Source organism: Emys orbicularis, chromosome 20 (assembly GCF_028017835.1).
Source record: "Emys orbicularis isolate rEmyOrb1 chromosome 20, rEmyOrb1.hap1, whole genome shotgun sequence".
NCBI lineage: Eukaryota > Metazoa > Chordata > Testudines > Emydidae > Emys > Emys orbicularis.
The window spans coordinates 9,291,592-9,309,099 of record NC_088702.1 but is presented as its reverse complement, the minus strand read 5'-3'; the positions used below and the strand labels follow the sequence as shown (position 1 = coordinate 9,309,099).

The following is a 17,508-nucleotide window of genomic DNA, read 5'->3' as shown; positions in this document are numbered from 1 at the left end:
CCCACTTGCCCCCTAGCCCCGATCCCCCATGTGCCCTAGAGGAGGGTGAGAAGGAAACCGACACCCCATCCCTTCGCAGAGCAGACACTTGCCTGTGATCACAACAGCCTGGCCCCTCCGGGCCCCCAGCGGGGGTGCTGTATGCTGGGGGCGGCGGGCAGCTCTGGGGCAGGGCTGGAATGGCTGAAGGGTCGTGTCCCCTCATGTGGGGGCAGCGCTGCCCTGGGCACGAGGTGGGGGGAGCCGGCCTGGCAAAGGAGGGAGAAGTGGGGCTGGGGGAGCCAGTCTCTGCCAGGAATTGCCCCCTGTGATGAACGTGGGATTTTTGTCCTGTTTATGAGCAACATGTAGGCACCACTAGCAAGCGCTACCTCCTGGGTGGAAAGGTTAATTCTCTCCGGTGTGGGACCCTGTCCGGGCTGGAATCGCCCTGTCAAAGGGAAGCCCCCGGAGCCTCAGGGATGGTCCGTTCAGACCCCAGGCAGGGGAAGCAGAGGCAGCTGGGCTCTGACCACAGCCTGCGTGGGCAGCCAGACACGGGGCAGGTGCAACCCGTGACCAGAGGGAGCTTCTGGCTGTACTGGGACCCGCTGGGCCAGGAGCTGCCCACTCCCGCTGTAATTCCTCACTGACGTGGCATCACTGACTACCCAGGGGAAGCCTTCAGGGAGACTCGGTGGGAAACGGGGCTTGCTGGCACCCTGTGGCCCTGGCTGGGAGCTGCTGAGGCTCGGGGTGTGTCCACACTGCACTGTAACCGGTGGCCTCTGGGCTCATGGCACTGGTGTTCCCAAGCCAGGATGCTCCAGCATCCACACTTACAGCTGTGGGACCCGGGGCTCCCCGCCGTGCTGGCGTCTCCACACTGCAGCACACAGCCCTTCTGACTTGGGGCTGCAGCCACATGGGGCTTGGACCTGCGCCTCAGCGGGACTCGGGCTCTGACCCCCCCCCCCCAGCAGTGTCCGTGGGCCCAGATCCAGAGGGATTCCTGGCCCAAGTCAGCCTGATTCGTGTGTGGGCAGAAGGGGGAGGAGGTTAAGCTCAAACCTGAGTCTGAGCCTGGGTTTACAGCGCAGTGTAGACAGACCTTTAAGGGTTTACTTCCAGGAGACTGGCTTTAGGCAGAGCCTGGGAATTCTGGACACCCCCTGGTGGGCCTGGTAGCAGCCGCGCTGAGCAGGTCTCAGCCAGGAATTACCTATAGGGCAGCTGGGGAGAACCGCGCCAGTCTGTGGGGGCCCCCTGCCTGGCACGCTCTTGGGATGTTGCAGCACCAGGACACGGCTGAGGGTTCGGCTGGTTTATTGGCACATTCAGATCACTGGCACATCAGGATCAAGGCCAGCACTGGGCACCTGACCTGGCCAAGGGGAGGGGGCTGGGACAGGGCAGAGGACGCCATGTTGGGTGGCGCTGGAGGGCGGGGATTGGCCTGGTGGGTGTCACTGGAGGGCGGGGATTGGCCTGGGGCCTAGCGGGTGGCATTGGAGGCAGGGATTTGCTGGGGCCTGGTGGGTGTCACTGGAGGGTGGGGATTGGCCCAGAGCCAGGCGGGTGTCACTGGAGGGCAGGGATTGGCCAGGGCCTGGCAGGTGGCACTGGAGGGTGGGGATTGGCCCAGAGCCAGGTGGGTGTCACTGGAGGTTGGGGATTGGCCCAGAGCCAGGCGGGTGGCACTGGAGGGCGGGAATTGGCCGGGACCAGGTGCATGTCACTGGAGGGCGGGAATTGGCCCAGAGCCAGGCGGGTGTCACTGGAGGTTGGGGATTGGCCAAGGCCTGGCAGGTGGCACTAGAGGGTGGGAATTGGCCCAGAGCCGGGCGGGTGTCACTGGAGGGCGGGAATTGGCCGGGACCGGGTGCATGTCATTGGAGGGCAGGGATTGGCCGGGACCAGGTGCGTGTCACTGGAGGGCGGGGATTGGCCGGGACCAGGTGCGTGTCACTGGAGGGCGGGGATTGGCCGGGACCAGGTGCGTGTCACTGGAGGGCGGGAATTGGCCGGGACCAGGTGCATGTCACTGGAGGGCAGGGAGCCGTCAGAGCAAGGGCAGGGGATGAGGTGGGGGAGCTGTCAGGACCAGGCCGTGCGTCCAGGCGGGTGTGGTGCCCGCTCAGCCGCTTGCCACATTGGAGCTCTCCGGGGACGGCCTCTTGGAGACAGCACAGATGTGGAAAATGCCTGGGGAAGAGAGCGAGAGGGTCAGGGCAGGGGACAGGGAGGGGTGGGTGGCGAGGTAGAAGGGGCCAAACAGGGCAGGCAGGGATGGGGTGGGCGGGCGGGGATGTGGTAGGTAACATGATCCCCCAGGCTTCTCCCTCTGGAGCATGGCATCTCCCTGCTCCTTCCTCCCCTCACCCCACACACCCCCTGTTCCATGGCACCCTGCCCCCCGTTCCTCCCTCCCCTCACCCCATACACCCTCTGCCCCATGGGGCCCTGTGCCCTGCTCCTCCCTCCCCTCACCCCACACCTCCTGCACCATGGGGATCTGGCCCCTGCTCCTCTCTCCCCTCACCCCACAGCCCCCTTGCCCCATGGGGCCCTGTCCCCTGCTCCTCCCTCCCCTCACCCCACACACCCCCTGCCCCATGGGGCCCTTTCCCCTGCTCCTCTCTCCCCTCACCCCACACCCCCTTGCCCTATGGGGATCTGTCCCCTGCTCCTCTCTCCCCTCACCCCACACCCCCTTGCCCCATGGGGATCTGTCCCCTGCTCCTCTCTCCCCTCACCCCACCCCACCCTGCCCCATGGGGATCTGTCCCCTGCTCCTGCCTCCCCTCACCCCATGCACCCCCTGACCCTTTGCACCCTGCCCCCCATTCCTCCCTCCCCTCACCCCACATGGGGTGGATGGGGGATGGAGGGAGGGATGGATGGGGTCCTGAGCCCCTGCCCCATGGCACCCTGCCCCCCTTTCCTTCCTCCCCTCACCCCACACACCCCCTGTCCCATGGCAGCCTGCCCCCCATGCTTCTTCCTTCCTGGATCCTTCCAGCAGTTTCCCCTCCCCACACCTGCCTCATTCTCCACTGCACCTTGAGCCCCCCTCCCCATGGCTTGCCTGGGTTGCACACCTGCCCCCGCGCACTTCACTCCACCCTGCCCCTTGCCCTGGGAGCTCGGCTAACAGCCTCCCCCCTCCCCAGGCTTCCCAGCAGGCCTCACTGGTTTCTGATGGGTCGGGCCCTACCAAATTCATGGTCCATTTTGGTCAATTTCATGGTCATAAGATTTTTAAAATAATAAATTTCATGATTTCAGCTATTTAAATCTGAAACTTCACAGTGTTGAAATTGTCGGGGTCCTCATCCAAAAAGGACCTGTGGGGAGAGGACTGCAAGGTTATTGTAGGGGGGGGTTGTGGTTCTGCTACCCTTACTTCTGCGCTGCTGCTGGCGGCGGCGCTGCCTTCAGAGCCGGGCAGCTGGAGAGCGGCGGCTGCTGGCTGGGAGCCCAGCTCTGAAGGCAGTGCCGCCGCCAGCAGCAGCGCAGAAGTAAGGATGGCAATACCGTTACCCCCTTAAAATAATCTTGTGACCCCCCCCCCCCCCCCCGCAACTCCCTTTTGGCTCAGGACGCCCAGTTGGAGAAACGCTGTTGTCCCCCCGTGACATCTGTACAGTATAGGGTAAGAGCACAGAAAAGACCAGATGTCACGGGGGGAGACCAGGTTTCACAGTCCGTGACGCGTTTTTCATGGCTGTGAATTTGGTACTGATGGACCAGACACCCCTGAAGTTCAGTTGAGTTCAGTGCTGCTCGGGATCCTGGCAAGCACCCCGTGGCAGAGTCCCTGCTGGGCAGTGGGACGGAGGGAACAGTACGGCCGGGATCTCAGGTAGGGGGTGGGTGGGGAGCCCAAGGCTGGGGCTGGCCTGGGCAGTTGGGGCATCAGGATCCGCAGTATGGAAAGGGGGCTGGGGTGCCGTGCTGGGCACCCAGGGGCCTGGACACAGAGAGGGGAGCAGCTGGGGAGCCCCCAGGAGCAGGTACCTGCCGAGAGGGTGAGGATGACAGCGATCCAGCCCAGGATGTAGGACCAGGAGAAGCGCCAGTTAGCGTAGCGCTTACCGAAGAAATTCACCGTCACGCCAGTGTACACCGACAGCCCCAGCAATGCCAGGAGACCTGCGGGGGCGAGCACAGGATGGGGGGGGGGGGGGCTGAGCTCTGACTCCACTCATCACATGCAGGCGCCAGCGACACAGGGCTGCCTTATAGAACACCTCACACCGATGCACTCGCCCGGCCTGGCGCGGCATCACAATGCAGAGACGGGGCCTGGCTCAGCACCACAATGCAGGGACCCGGCCCGGCTCGGCACCGCAATACAGGGACCCGGCCTGGCTCGGCACCGCAATGCAGGGACATGGCACAGCTCGGCACCACAATGCAGGGACCCGGCCCGGCTCGGCACCGCAATACAGGGACCCAGCCCGGCTCGGCACCGCAATGCAGGGACGCAGCCCGGCTCGGCACCGCAATGCAGGGACCCGGCCCGGCTCGGCACCACAATGCAGGGACGCAGCCTGGCTCGGCACCGCAATGCAGGGATGCAGCACGGCACGGCTCGGCACCGCAATGCAGGGACCCGGCCCGACTCGGCACCGCAATACAGGGACCTGGTCCGGCACCGCAATACAGGGACGCAGCATGGCTCGGCACCGCAATGCAGGGACATGGCACGGCACAGCTCAGCACCACAATGCAGGGACTCGGCCTGGCTCGGCACCACAATACACAATCACTGACCTGATGGGATCCCCGCTCCCCCCCTCTCCCAGCGCCAGCCCCATACCTAAAGACTCAGCCAAACCTTTCCTAGCAGCGTGTTAGGAGCTGTACAGGAGAGAGCTCCTGCCCTTACCCCAGGTCTGTCCCCTTGCTGGGGCCATGGGGCTTCTCTGAGCCATTCCCCCAGCCCTGACCCAGCCCTGACCCAGCCCTGACACTGTCCCAGGCAGCTCCCCCGGGGGCAGCCATGACCCGTGCACTCACCTAACTCTGCCACCCTTGTCCCCACCACCCTCAGTTCCTCCAGCTGTGCCACCTGGCCCGTGTGCCAGTGGCCACCATTGCCATCCCCCCGGCCAGGGGGAGCCACGCCCCATCCCGCAGGGCCAGGGGGCTGCCAGGAACAGGCCAGCACAGAGCCGGCCAGGCAACTCTGGGGCTCCCTCTGCTACACTCGACTGGGAGTGTTTTCCTGGCCTGAGTCCTGGCGCCTGCAGCAAACCCGGAGATGGGTCTTTCCTTCCAGCGCGGCTGCATCCTGCCCTCCCCTCAGCGTTAACCACAGACCGGTCCTTCCGGCCCAGCCTCGGACCGAGGGCAGCGCCAGGTGCACCAGAGAAAGGTGTCAGAGCCACACGGGGGGCAGCTGTGGCTAATCTACTCCCCTCCCCCAGGCTGGAGATGCTTTGTCCCCAGCTGCCCCTGCAGCATCTCCAGGAGCAGTGCCGGATCAGCCCTGCCTTTTGCCAGCCCAGCAACGGGGACTTGCGCACTAGATCCATGCCAGGAATTATTCGGGGCAGGCGAACCGCCCGGCTATAACCAGGCCCAGGCTAGCTTTGCGGGTGCTTCTCCTTCCCGGCCTGGCCGTCTTCCTGTCGGCTGCGGCAGGCTGAGCTGCCCCCAGTGACACCCCGGCCCCTTTCCAGAGCGGCGCCAGAATCCAGCCGGCGGGAGGAGTCGTTCAAGCTCTCCCCTCCGGGGGGCGCTGCCAGTCCTGACGCTTGCCCGCCGGGCGCTGCCCCGTCCCCTAGCTGGTGTAGAGCCCGCTGGAGCTCTTCGCAGCCTGGACCAGCCTCCTTGGCTCTCTGCTGGTCGCGTGGCACAGAACGGGGTGGCTGGGGTGGGGCAGACCTGACTCCCTCGTGGCCTGCAGGGCTGGGGAGCTCTCAGCTCAGGGTGGGGCCCAGCCAGGAAGGGCTTGGAGAAAACCCCCCATCACCAGATGCCCCCAGGCCTGGGGACACAGCCAAGAAATGCCAGCAGCGGCTTGGCCAGCTCCGAGCTGCTTTTCAGCCCTCAGCAGCCTCCATCTAGCCAGGTGAGGCTCAGAGGGGAGCAGGCAGGAGCCCCAGGCCACCCAGCGTGGTGCGGTTGTGCCCAGCCTCCTGCTGGCGGGGTCTGGCGGTTGGTGCTAGCCAGAGCGAACAGGAGAGCTCAGAGGGGTCTAGCCGGGAACCCTAAGGTCCCAGCCTGCCTGGCTCGGAGGATTTGGTCTGTTATTAAAGTGGGGACAGTGTGTGGCCGACGCGGGCAGTGCTGGGGTCCCAGTGCCGCCCGCTGCGGGCGCAGATGGAGTTTCCTTTGCCAGTTGAGCCAGATCCCCAGGGAGCCCAAGCGGGTGACACCTAGTCCCTGCAGAGGAGCGGTTCCACCCGCCGCCGTGAGACTCACAGCTCTCACATGCCAGTCTTGCATGCCGCCTGCTGAGTCCAGGCAGGGGGTGGCCGCTGGCCAGATGACGGGGGTGTGGCAGAGAGCAGGGGGGGCAGTAGGGTAGGAGGAGCCATACTCTCTCCTTCCTATTGGCTACTTTTCTGGCTCTGCCCCTCCCTGCTGGCCTCTCACCGGGTGCTAAGCGGGCTCTGATGTTTCACCCCAGAGGTGGCTGCATACAGATGGCAGAGGGGACCCCTGGGCAATTTGTAACGGGATGCCCAGTTATCATCTCATAAGCATTTCTCCCTTGCCTGTTGCTCCCACCCTGTAGTGCCCACCCATGGTGCCCACGTACCAGCGATCAGCAGGGTGATGCCAGCGGAGCGGGTCCGGGATGCCCTGGAGTTGCTGGAGAAGGCGGTGAGGCCCAGGATGATGCCCGCGAAGCAGGAGAGGATGGAGAGCAGCATGAATGCCCGGGTGGCGTCCCAGAAGGCTGCAGGGAGGGGACAGAGAGAGAGAGAGAGAGAGAGAGAGAGAGAGGAGCACTCGATGGGACCCAGAGATCGGCAAGGGGAGCCGGGAGCCGGATCTCGTCTGAGGAGCAGGGGAGGAAGGGCCAGAGGAGCCGGCCAACGGCAGGGCCAGCACCTCCAGTGCTTAGCAGCGTCTGTCGCTGCGCAGAGGGTGTGTGCTGAGCAGGACCGATGCAGAAGAGAGAGACGCTGGGTCTGGGGGCCTGAGCTGCCCCTCCCCTCCCCACGAGCCAATCCCCATGCAATCCCTTTCCCTGGGGTGAGCTGCTGCCCCCTATCTGCCCCCTCACCTTCCCCCTCCAAGGCTGCACCCTAGAGCCATGTCTTTCTTTGCAGCTGGGTTGGGGGAGGCAGGTAGGGCTGTAATAATGAGATCGTCAACCCCAGGGGAGCTGGTCACCTGGACTGCCCCCCCACCCAGCCCCACCTTGTTTGGGGGCGCGGACTCCCGGAGCCGAGGGGGCCAGCAGTTTGGGGGCAGCTTGTACGGACGCTAGGGCTGGCATTCAGGAGGGCTGAGACCCCCCAGACTGGGGCCAGACTTTCCAAGCAGCTCTCCCATGCCCTGAGGCCCGACTGGCAGGCCAGCCCTGCATGCCGGTGCTGATCAATGAGAATCTGCCCCCGAATCCCCCTAGCCCGCACCCCAGCATGGGCCCTGAGCTGAACCCCATGAAGCCAATGGGAGTTTTCCCTGAGCAAAGTCTCTGCGGAGAGCCAGGCGGGCACCTGAGGGCCCTGGGATTGTGAGGGCACGAAGACAGCGGGGGTGGGAAGAAGCAGCCCACAGACAATCAGGGCCCCGGATGAGGAGCGGAGGAACCGGCCGAGTCAATGTAAAGCTTAGGAAGGGGCCAGCAGAAGGAGCAGAGCGGAGCCGGGATGGCCGGGTACCTGGCAGGATGTGAGTGGCTGCATTTTGCATGAGCTGCATCCTAGATACGACCCGGAGAGTCGCTCCTGAAAATAAAGAATCACAGTGATGCAGCCTCCAAGAGAGACAAGGCTTTCACAGGAACTAGGATGCAATGTGGGCCCAGCGCTGGCCCCCCGAGGGGCAGGATAGGGGGCTGGGAGTGGAGGATCCCAGCGAGGGCTCCCCAAGGGGAAGGGAAAGGGACGGTGAGTGGGGGATCCCAGTGAGAGCTCCCCAAGGGGTATGTGTGACAAAGTGGGAATTTTCTGTAATATTTTTATGACCCCTATGTGTGCCTCAGTTTCCCCATATGTTTCATTGTTACCTAGCTGGGCGGGAAAGGGCTGTTTGCTCTCAGGGCAGGCGAAGAGACATGGGTGTGAATGGCACCTGGCTGTCTGAGCCTCAACGGGTCATTAAAAGGGACTGGCCAAGGCCACGCCCTGTATTGCTGGAGAATCTCAGAAGACTGTGGAAAACCCAGTCACCGGGACATCCACACCCATCCATGCCCCAGAGAGATGGATTTTCCTGCCTCGCTGCAGGGAACCTGAGCACAGACCCCAGCTCGAGAACAAAGGACTGGAGCAGTGTGAGGTGGGGGGATGAGAATTGGCTGCTGGAAGGAGTGGGGGGCTCTCACCTGGGAACTGCCCAAGGGGGTCAGATAGAGCCTGACCATGGGGCTCAATACAGCCTGGCTCTGAGCTGACCAGACTGGTCTGTGCTTTAACCGTCAGTTCTCTGGGCTGGCCTAAGGCCTTCCTGTGCTAGGTTCCGGGTGACCCATAAACCCGACTGCTTTGACAGCACTGGGTGAGTGTCACTGCAAATGGCACCTTGGTGAGGTGCGTTAATCCCTGCGGAATGGACATGTCTCTCCCAGGGGTCTGTCTCAGTTGGACTCGCTGAGCAGACTGCATGGTGTGAAGCAGGGGGGCTGGAGCCCCAGAGGCGGTGAGGCTGCGGGCCTTACCCTGTGTAGAAAGAGTGAGGCCCCTCGGGGTCTGACCCACTGAAGGGCTTCCGCCTAGAGACAGTTCCAAAGCTGGAGGCGTAGCACCGATCCTGTGGAGCCGTGACAGCTGGTGGCAGAGGTGGGATGCTGAATGCACCAGTAGTATATTTTGCAATAAGTGCCTTGCAGCAGTAAAACAAGGGTACTTAAAGGAAACAGCAAGAAAATGGTGTATAACCACCTCCCTAAAAAGGACATCGCAAACCTGTGCAGGGAGAGAGGGTAACGTGCTAGGAAGCTCCACAAGGCGCAGCTGATTGCACGGCTACAGAAAGATGATCAGATCAAGAAGCAGGTTCCAGACCTAAGTAGAGTTCCAAGAGGGTCCAAGAGTGACCGAGGCAGCAGTAGGGTGTCCTCACGACCCAGTTCCCTGCCCAGCACAGTTCCCCATCGACAGATTTGAAGCAGTGGAAGTGGGAGCTGAGGGCGGAGGACCTAGCAGACCAGGAGAAGCTGCAGAACCATGAACTGGAGATGGAGAAGAGGAGTGGTAAGAGGACCCACCGTGGGATAAGTGGGGAAAGACACTGAGATTCTAATCCCGCAAGGAACCTAGATACCAAATTGTTGCCCCAGTTTAAGGGAGGGGGGTATAGACGACTACCTCACCGACTTTGAGAAGGCTTGTGATTTGAACCTGTTGGCCCTGCGGACCGGCTCTGCTCTCTCACCCCCTTACTCGGTCCCAATGCCAGAGAGGTGTACAGCCAGAGGGACGGCGTTGATACTGGGGACTACGAACAGTTCACAAAGGCGCTACTGCTTAGATTTGATTCGGCACCTGAGGCTTATAGGAAAAGGTTTTGGGGTGTGCAAAAGACCCAAGGTGTCACCCTATCTGAAAGCCTGCAGGTGTCGCTACGCTGGAAGATTTGTGTAACCTGATTGGGTTGGAGCTACTCAGTGAGATGTGTCCCCACGAGCTGGAAATGTAGCTAGTGGACGGGAAGCCGAAGGATCTGTGTAGCGGAGGCCAGTTGGCAGATGAGTTTTGGACAGTAGGTCCAAAGGGGATTGGCCTAAGTATGGGTCCTGGAAAAAGGAACCAGTGAAGGCAGAAGTGGGACTCAGGGAAACCCAGAGTCGGGGGAGCAGCCAAGGGACCTCAGTGGTGTAATGTTTGTAGGAAAACAGGGCATAAGTGGGCAGAATGCCCAAGGCTTGACGAAATAGGGGCCAGACGGGACCCTCGGAGGGTTCACGTGGTGAACACCCAGGGGCTAACTCGTCCTCTGTCCAGCCAAGGCTGCCAGTAGCTCAGGCTCAGAGACTGAACCGTGTGACTGAACCTTCGGAGGAAAGCAGTCCCCCAGCCAGCCCCTCGAGGGCACAGGGGGCCTGGCAGACAGGCTCCCGCTCCCGGCACCGGTGCACATGTCCTGTTGTACGCTCCTGGGCTCAGACACATCTGAGCCCCTTTGGGAGTGGGAGGTGGTAGTCAGTGGGGAGACGTTTGTGGGGTGGAGAGATTCTGGGACAGAGAGAACCTTGGTCAAACCATGTGGGGTCAAAGCCCGTTGGATGCTGAGGTTAACACCTGGGTTAAGGTTCCCATTGGGGGCCATTTGCCCCACCTATGGCTCAGAGCCCTGTGCAGACACAGGGTTAAGACCAAATGCTCAAGGGGTCACTCCCAACTCCAACCTAGGGGTCAGGACACCCCAGGCGGCAGCCCAGATGGCCGACACCTGGAGGAATGAGGGTTCCCTGCCCTTCTCACTCCCTGGCAGAGGAGGGGGTGCAGGACCCCAGCACAGTTTCAAACCCTAAGAGCCTGGGGTGGCAAAAGGACACGGGGCTGCCTGAAAACCCCTCATGTGCCCCTTGCTAGTGACATCTACCAGCCCAGCCCTAAGGGAGGGCATGAAATTGCTCTGAGCTACGTATTGGAAACTGGGTGTTTGCCTGAGTAGCAGAGGGGCTGCGAGAACCTGGGCAGCACCGGGTAGGACAGCGACCACGGGGCGGGGAACGTTTGTGGGGTATCAGCGAGGCTGAGCAACACCCTCCCCCTTGAGAACAAAGGACTGGAGCGGTGTGAGGTGGGGGGTCAGAGCTGGCTGCTGGAAGGAGTCAGGGCTCCCACCTGGGAACTGCCCAAGGGGGTCAGACAGAGACAGACAGAGCCTGACCATGGGGGTCACTACATCTCCGCTGGGCTCTGGGCTGACCAGACTGGTCTGTGCTTTAACCCTCTGGGGGCCTTTCTGTGCTGGGTTCCAGCTGACCCATAAACCCGACAGCTTTGACAGCGCTGGGTGAGTGTCACTGCAAGTGCTGGGTGAGGTGCGTTAATCACGTCTCTCTCAGGGGCCGTCTCAGCTGGACTCGCTGAGCAGAGCTCACGGGGTGAAGCAGGAGGGCTGGAGCCCCAGAGGTTCAGTCTCAGCGGGGTGAGGCTGCTTGGCTTACCTGGAGGAAGAGACCCCTCGGGGGTCTGGCCCACTGAAGGGTTCCTCCTAGAGACTGTTCCAAAGCTGGGGGAGTAGCACCGACCCTGTGGATCCCTGACAGCTGGGAAGGGGGCTGGGAATGGGGGACCCCAGCGAGGGTTCCCCAAGGGGCAGGGAAGGGGGCTGGGGGTGCGGGATCCCCATGAGGGTTCCCCAAGGGGCAGGGAGTTGGGGGTCCCAGCAAGGGCTCCCCGAGAGGCAGGGAGTTGGGGGTCCCAGCGAGGGCTCCCCGAGGGGCAGGGAGTTGGGGGTCCCAGTGAGGGCTCCCCAAAGGGCAGGGAGTTGGGGATCCCAGCGAGGGTTTCCCGAGGGGCAGGGAGTTGGGGGTCCCAGCGAGGGCTCCCCGAGGGGCAGGGAGTTGGGGATCCAAGCGAGGGTTTCCTGAGGGGCAGGGAGTTGGGGGTCCCAGCGAGGGTTTCCCAAGGGGCAGGGAGTTGGGGGTCCCAGCAAGGGCTCCCCAAAGGGCAGGGAGTTGGGGGTCCCAGCGAGGGTTTCCCGAGGGGCAGGGAGTTGGGGGTCCCAGCAAGGGCTCCCCGAGGGGCAGGGAGTTGGGGGTCCCAGCGAGGATTTCCCGAGGGGCAGGGTACAAGGCTACGTGCGAGGATCCCCAAGGGAGCAAGCGAAACACATTGGGAAGCAGCAGCAGCTTCCACCCCACTGCTCCATCCTAGGGGTTCTCGGGCCTCGCAGACCCGGGGGATTCCTTGCTGCTGGTCGCTCCCAGTTACCCCCGTCCCACTTTGATCTGGATTCAGACTCAGCCAGATTCTCTATTGGGTTACACCCGTGTAACCCCAGGGGCGTCAGCAGTGTCGCTCCGCTCTCCCGCTGGTGGCGCTCCTGTGACGGAGCCTGCGGCCAGGCCAAGCCCCAGGAGATTTCCATGAGATGCGGATTGGCCTCCCCTGCCTTGGGTGCCAGCTGCCATCCCGGGTCCCCCCGCAGAATCAGTGTCGGGCCCTCCATGCTCCTCACGCCCTCAAACCCCCCAGGCAGCGCCCTGAGCCGGCAGCCGTAGCAGACTCAGGTCCTTGGCAGACCAGCCCCTAAAGTGGGAAACGCTCCCTGGTCCTGCGCTCTCTCTGCCCAGGGTCAGTGGCAGCCCCACCCAGGGAGACCAAGAGCCGGGAAGGGAGGCACGGGGCTTTTTTATCTTGCCCCCCTCCCCGCCCCCCCAAGGACAGGCCGGGTTTCAATGTCCCACTCCAGAACTTCCCGCTACCCCGGTACAGGCCAGCTCGGTAGCTCAGCTGGGGCTGGGGCTGGCGCTGCAAAGCCACAGGGCTTTTTATAGGCCCGATGGAAACTCTCCGCCTCCCTTCGGACTGGCTGTGCCCGAGAGGGGAACTGAGGTATGTCTGCGACCGGCCCAGAGCCCACCCCCATGGCCGGTTCTGATCCGGGCCGGCACTGGGGAAGCTCAGACTCCGAGCCCAGGCTGGAGTTGGCGAGATCAGGAGAGGCCAGATCTGGGCTTTCAGTTCAGCCCGTTCCAGGGCTACGGGTGGAGCCCTGCTGCCCAGGACTCCGGGGCTGCCGCTGGGGCCGGCATCAAGCCCCACTTTGTCCTCTCCATATTATGGGGCCAGGTCCTAGTGTCAATCAAAGCAGCCTCAGCGGGATGTGTGTCAGCTACACTGCACACGCCTGGCATCCGGGTGAGGGCTGGGACCCCCCCACTCCGAGCTCCAGGGAACCTCCACCCATCCGTGGCTGGTGGCCGGGGCAGACTGCAGCCACAAGAGGGCAGCTGAGCTCACACAAACCAGCAGCCAGGATGCCAGGCAGGGGCTCTGCCGGGGAAACCCAGGGGAAGCTTCTCTGCCGGTGCCGCTGGGCACAACAATCAGGCCATCTCATCGCAGCCTCTCTCCCTGGGACTGGGCCAGACGGGGCACCCCTGACCGAGCCGGCAGAAGCCACGCTGAACCAGACCCGGTCAGGCGCCCCTACCTGTACATCTACAAGCCACAGCCCGTTCGGTCCCATCCAGGCCATTTCCCGGGGCCCAGAGCCGGACTGTCTGTCCCTGCAGCCATCACCCTCCTGGTCCCTGTCCCCGCTGGGGGGCAGCCCCGGGCGCTGCTCACCAATGCTGACGGTGTGGGGGTGGCACTTGCCGCTCACGCAGAACCTCCAGAGCCCCTGGTTGCTCAAGTTCTCCGAGTAGCGATACTGCATCCAGAAGTCGGTCGCCGTGGCAACGATGAGAAGGACCAGGCCTGAGACCGCACACAATAGCCCGCCTCCCATCAAGGTGTACATGGCTGGCAGCTCGCGGGTCCTGCGGGTTGGAGGGGGGCGGGTCTTTCTCCTGCACCAGGACAAGAGGAGACGGGGCCTCCTAGGAGAAGGCCCAGCAGAGAGTTACCACTGGCTGGGCTGTGTGGCAGACATGTCTATTGCCCTTCACATCACGCAGACCTGGGGAACTCCCTGCTGCAGGAGTTGCAGAGCCAAGGGCTGTGGCTGGATTTCAAAGAAGGCAGGAGAATTCTCTGCGGGTATCTGAGGTGAGATGGGAGTGAGTCAGCTCATGCTTCAGGGCGTGAGCATCATGCAAGGGTCAGGAGAGAATCAACACGTGCAACATTGTGTCTGCGGCCAGGGAGTCAGGGTGGGGAGGTCCAGGCCCATCAGACACTGGCCGCTGCTGATTGCAGGAGAGTGAGCCCGAACGGGGTGATTGCCTGGCACAGCGTGGGAAGAGGTGGGCTACGAGATGGCTCAAGCCCCTGATCCAGAGCCAGGGGACTGGATACCGGGCTAGATGGACCATGGTTCTGATCCAGTCCAGCAAACCCTCTGAGCCAGTGCTTGGAAGTAACGAACTCACTGGGTCTCAGCCCATTCTGGAGCTTGACGCATGACACAGCCAGGCTGGCTGCTCCCCCAGTGCCAGGGACGGTGCAGCTACAGGCATGGACAACGCGTGCTCCCCTTCCTCTGGCTTCACCCAAGCAGGGTGGGGGCCCCATGCCCGGCTCAGCTGCCCTGGCAGAGCCTGTGCATGTGCTTGTGCTGTAGCTGGGTGGGGCAGGTGCCCCCCGTGGCTCCCAGCTGGGGGTTGCCAACTTGCCACGCATGGGAGAGCCGGAGGCAGAATTGAGGGACAGGCCTAAACGCCACCCGGGTCAGCAGATGCTCCTGGCTCAGGCCAGGACCGGGAGGTGGGGGGAAGGGTGCAGGGGGAATCTCCTGCGTCAGGCAAACGGGGCCCTTTTGTTCCCAACAATGAGCTGAGCTTGTGATGTTTTCCCAGCGAGAAGGGACCCAGCTGAGTCAGAGCTGGTGTCAAAAGGGCGCTCGGGCGCGTGCTCCTGCCAGAGCTGCAGGGAGCCGGCTGGGCTGGGACGGGCCCCTGGGGGGAGGGGAATTCAGACCCAGACCGAATCGGCAGAACTGATGGTCCGACGGGGCTGGGACTGAGTGGCGTGGGCAGGGCGGCATGGGGGAACGTGTGTGGTGCAGGTCCAGCCTCGCCCTGGCCCAGGTCAGAGCCCTCAGCTCTCCACGTGCGGCAGAGGAGCCAACTTTGACCGGAACTCCTGCCTGGGAGATGCCCCAGCTCTGGGTGGATCAGATCCATCCCTCTCCCCAGACTGCCTGGGGTGTGTCCTGTGAGCCTGGCAGGGAGCGCTGGAGAATGCCCAGCGCGGGGGGCACGGGGCGGCGGGCAGCTGTCGCCATGGCCCATGTTGTTGCTTAGCGACAGGAACCCAGGAGATACTCCGGGCGCTACCAAACGAGATGCCAAGCACGCTGATGCCAAGTGTGCCAGCGCCGTGCCCAGCACAGGACAATGGCCGGAAGCAGGGTGCCAGGAGGTCAGTGCTGAGTCAGACTAGCTGGGCTGGACCATGTGGGCTGTGGGTGCTGAATCGGTGGCCAAATCTCAAACCAACCGGTCCCTGGAACCTTTGCCCCAAACCCCAGCTCTGCCCCAAGGCCCGGTCCGGTCTGGGCTGGCGTCGTTGCTCGGCTGGCAGCAGATGCCAGGTTACTGCCCTGGGGGGCACAGGCCATCCCCCATCTCCTTCTCCCCCCTCTCCCTGGGGTATCGGGGTTGGGCTGTGGGACAGAACGGGTGGGTTGATGTCACGGGTCGGCGGGTCTCCCCACTGCTTCCCAAGGTTCATGAGGAGCTGCCCTGGGCACTGCAGCGGGAGGCCGAGGCCAGGACAGCCCTGGGGTCTGTTACGCCTGCGTCTCCTTGGGGGCAGGGAGGTGCCAGTGGCTCCCCAGAGAAGAGAGGGGGCAGGAGCCACAGCAGCAGGGACGCCCCTTCCCCAGAGCTGGGAGGTGGCAGGGGCGGCAGCCACAGGGGGCCACCCCTGGACCTGAGGGGGGACAGGGGCAGCAGCCACAGGGGGCCACCCCTGGACCTGGGGGGGGACAGGGGCAGCAGCCACAGGGGACCACCCCTGGACCTGAGGGGGGACAGGGGCAGCAGCCACAGGGGGCCACCCCTGGACCTGAGGGGGGACAGGGGCAGCAGCCACAGGGGGCCACCCCTGGACCTGAGGGGGGACAGGGGCAGCAGCCACAGGGGGCCACCCCTGGACCTGGGGGGGGACAGGGGCAGCAGCCACAGGGGGCCACCCCTGGACCTGAGGGGGGACAGGGGCAGCAGCCACAGGGGGCCACCCCTGGACCTGGGGGGGGACAGGGGCAGCAGCCACAGGGGGCCACCCCTGGACCTGAGGGGGGACAGGGGCAGCAGCCACAGGGGACCACCCCTGGACCTGAGGGGGGACAGGGGCAGCAGCCACAGGGGACCACCCCTGGACCTGAGGGGGGACAGGGGCAGCAGCCACAGGGGGCCACCCCTGGACCTGAGGGGGGCAGGGATTTGAAGCCTGTGTCCGAGACAGAGGAAACAGCTTCCTGCCTCCCCTGAGCAGAGTGGAGGGAGCAGCCAGTGGCCCAGAGGTGGCTCTTCCTCACCTCGCAGCACAATCCAGCCGCCCGCCTCCAGGGCTGCTTATAACCCCCTGCCCGGAGCCCAGCCCAGCGCACTCCCAGAGCATGGGTGGACTGGAGACCCCCCCCCCCCCCGTGCCACAACGCATGGGGGCAACTGCCCACCCACCTCAATGGCGCCCCTGATTACACCTCCAGCTGCAGTGTAGACGTGTCCCCTCGCTCCAGCAATGGAACTGGGTGGCTAATTCCCAATGTGGTTCCTGGCAGTGGGACCAGAGAATAGATAGATAGATAGATAGATAGATAGATAGATAGATAGATAGATAGATAGATAGATAGATAGATAGGGTGTCTGGGGATAGATAGATAGATAGATAGATAGATAGATAGATAGATAGATAGATAGATAGAGGGGGTGTCTGGGGATAGATAGATAGATAGATAGATAGATAGATAGATAGATAGATAGATAGACGGGGTGTATGGAGATAGATAGATAGATAGATAGATAGATAGATAGATAGATAGATAGAGTGTCTGGGGATAGATAGATAGATAGATAGATAGATAGATAGATAGATAGATAGATAGAGGGGGTGTCTGGGGATAGATAGATAGATAGATAGATAGATAGATAGATAGATAGATAGATAGATAGACGGGGTGTATGGAGATAGATAGATAGATAGATAGATAGATAGATAGATAGATAGATAGATAGATAGAGGGGGGGGGACAGACAGGCAGCCAGATCAATTGATGGGGGACAGTGGGGAGAACTCAGGGCTAGAGAAGGACTAAAGTAATTTACCTTCAGTGCTGGCCGGCGGGAGAGGCCATGGCTAATGAGGGCTGACAAGTCACACAGTGGATCAACTTCTGCTTTTGCTGCGGCTGTATGTTGTGTGCCTGGGGATCCGCCGGAGGCAGCGAGAGCGCGGGGTGCTGGGGGGGACGGGGCTTTTATAGAGTCGCCCCCACATGCTCCTCTTTGCTCCATTGTCCGGGGGATGACAAAAGACTCACAATAGAGTGGAAGCATCTCGCAGCCGCTGGCTCCGGCCTCCGGCAGCTCCAGCCCCACCGTTCTGCTGATGCAGGGGGCCGCTGGCCCTGGGCACGGGGGCAGGGAGGGGGCCACGTTCTTTTGGGAGGGGGCTAAGCATATCAGTTCCTGCACCCCCCAGCCCGCTGGGGAGCAGCTCCTGTCTTGTGGAGGAAGGCTCCAGTGGGGGGTGGGGACATTGAGTGTTGGTG

At 62.9% G+C, this 17,508-nt stretch overlaps 1 protein-coding gene across 1 annotated transcript; it reads right to left on the bottom strand.

Annotated features, from left to right (window-relative positions):
* Positions 1-2,116: 2,116 nt before the first annotated feature.
* Positions 2,117-13,590, bottom strand: LOC135892723 (lens fiber membrane intrinsic protein-like). The gene is made up of 4 exons (XM_065420521.1): positions 13,416-13,590; positions 6,755-6,895; positions 4,000-4,134; positions 2,117-2,184 (listed from the first exon to the last, which is right to left on the bottom strand). The coding sequence occupies exons 1-4, from the start codon at positions 13,588-13,590 to the stop codon at positions 2,117-2,119; spliced, it is 519 nt and encodes a 172-aa protein (XP_065276593.1).
* Between the last annotated feature and the right edge of the window lie 3,918 nt (positions 13,591-17,508).

Excerpts from the sequence above, each read along its gene's own strand:
- LOC135892723 (XM_065420521.1), bottom strand. The coding sequence starts at position 13,590 with ATGTACACCTTGATGGGAGGCGGGCTATTGTGTGCGGTCTCAGGCCTG. Across the intron at positions 4,135-6,754 it reads CATCACCCTGCTGATCGCTG|GTCTCCTGGCATTGCTGGGG; the intron begins GTACGTGGGCAC and ends TCGCCCCCGCAG. Across the intron at positions 2,185-3,999 it reads CATCCTCACCCTCTCGGCAG|GCATTTTCCACATCTGTGCT; the intron begins GTACCTGCTCCT and ends TCTCTTCCCCAG.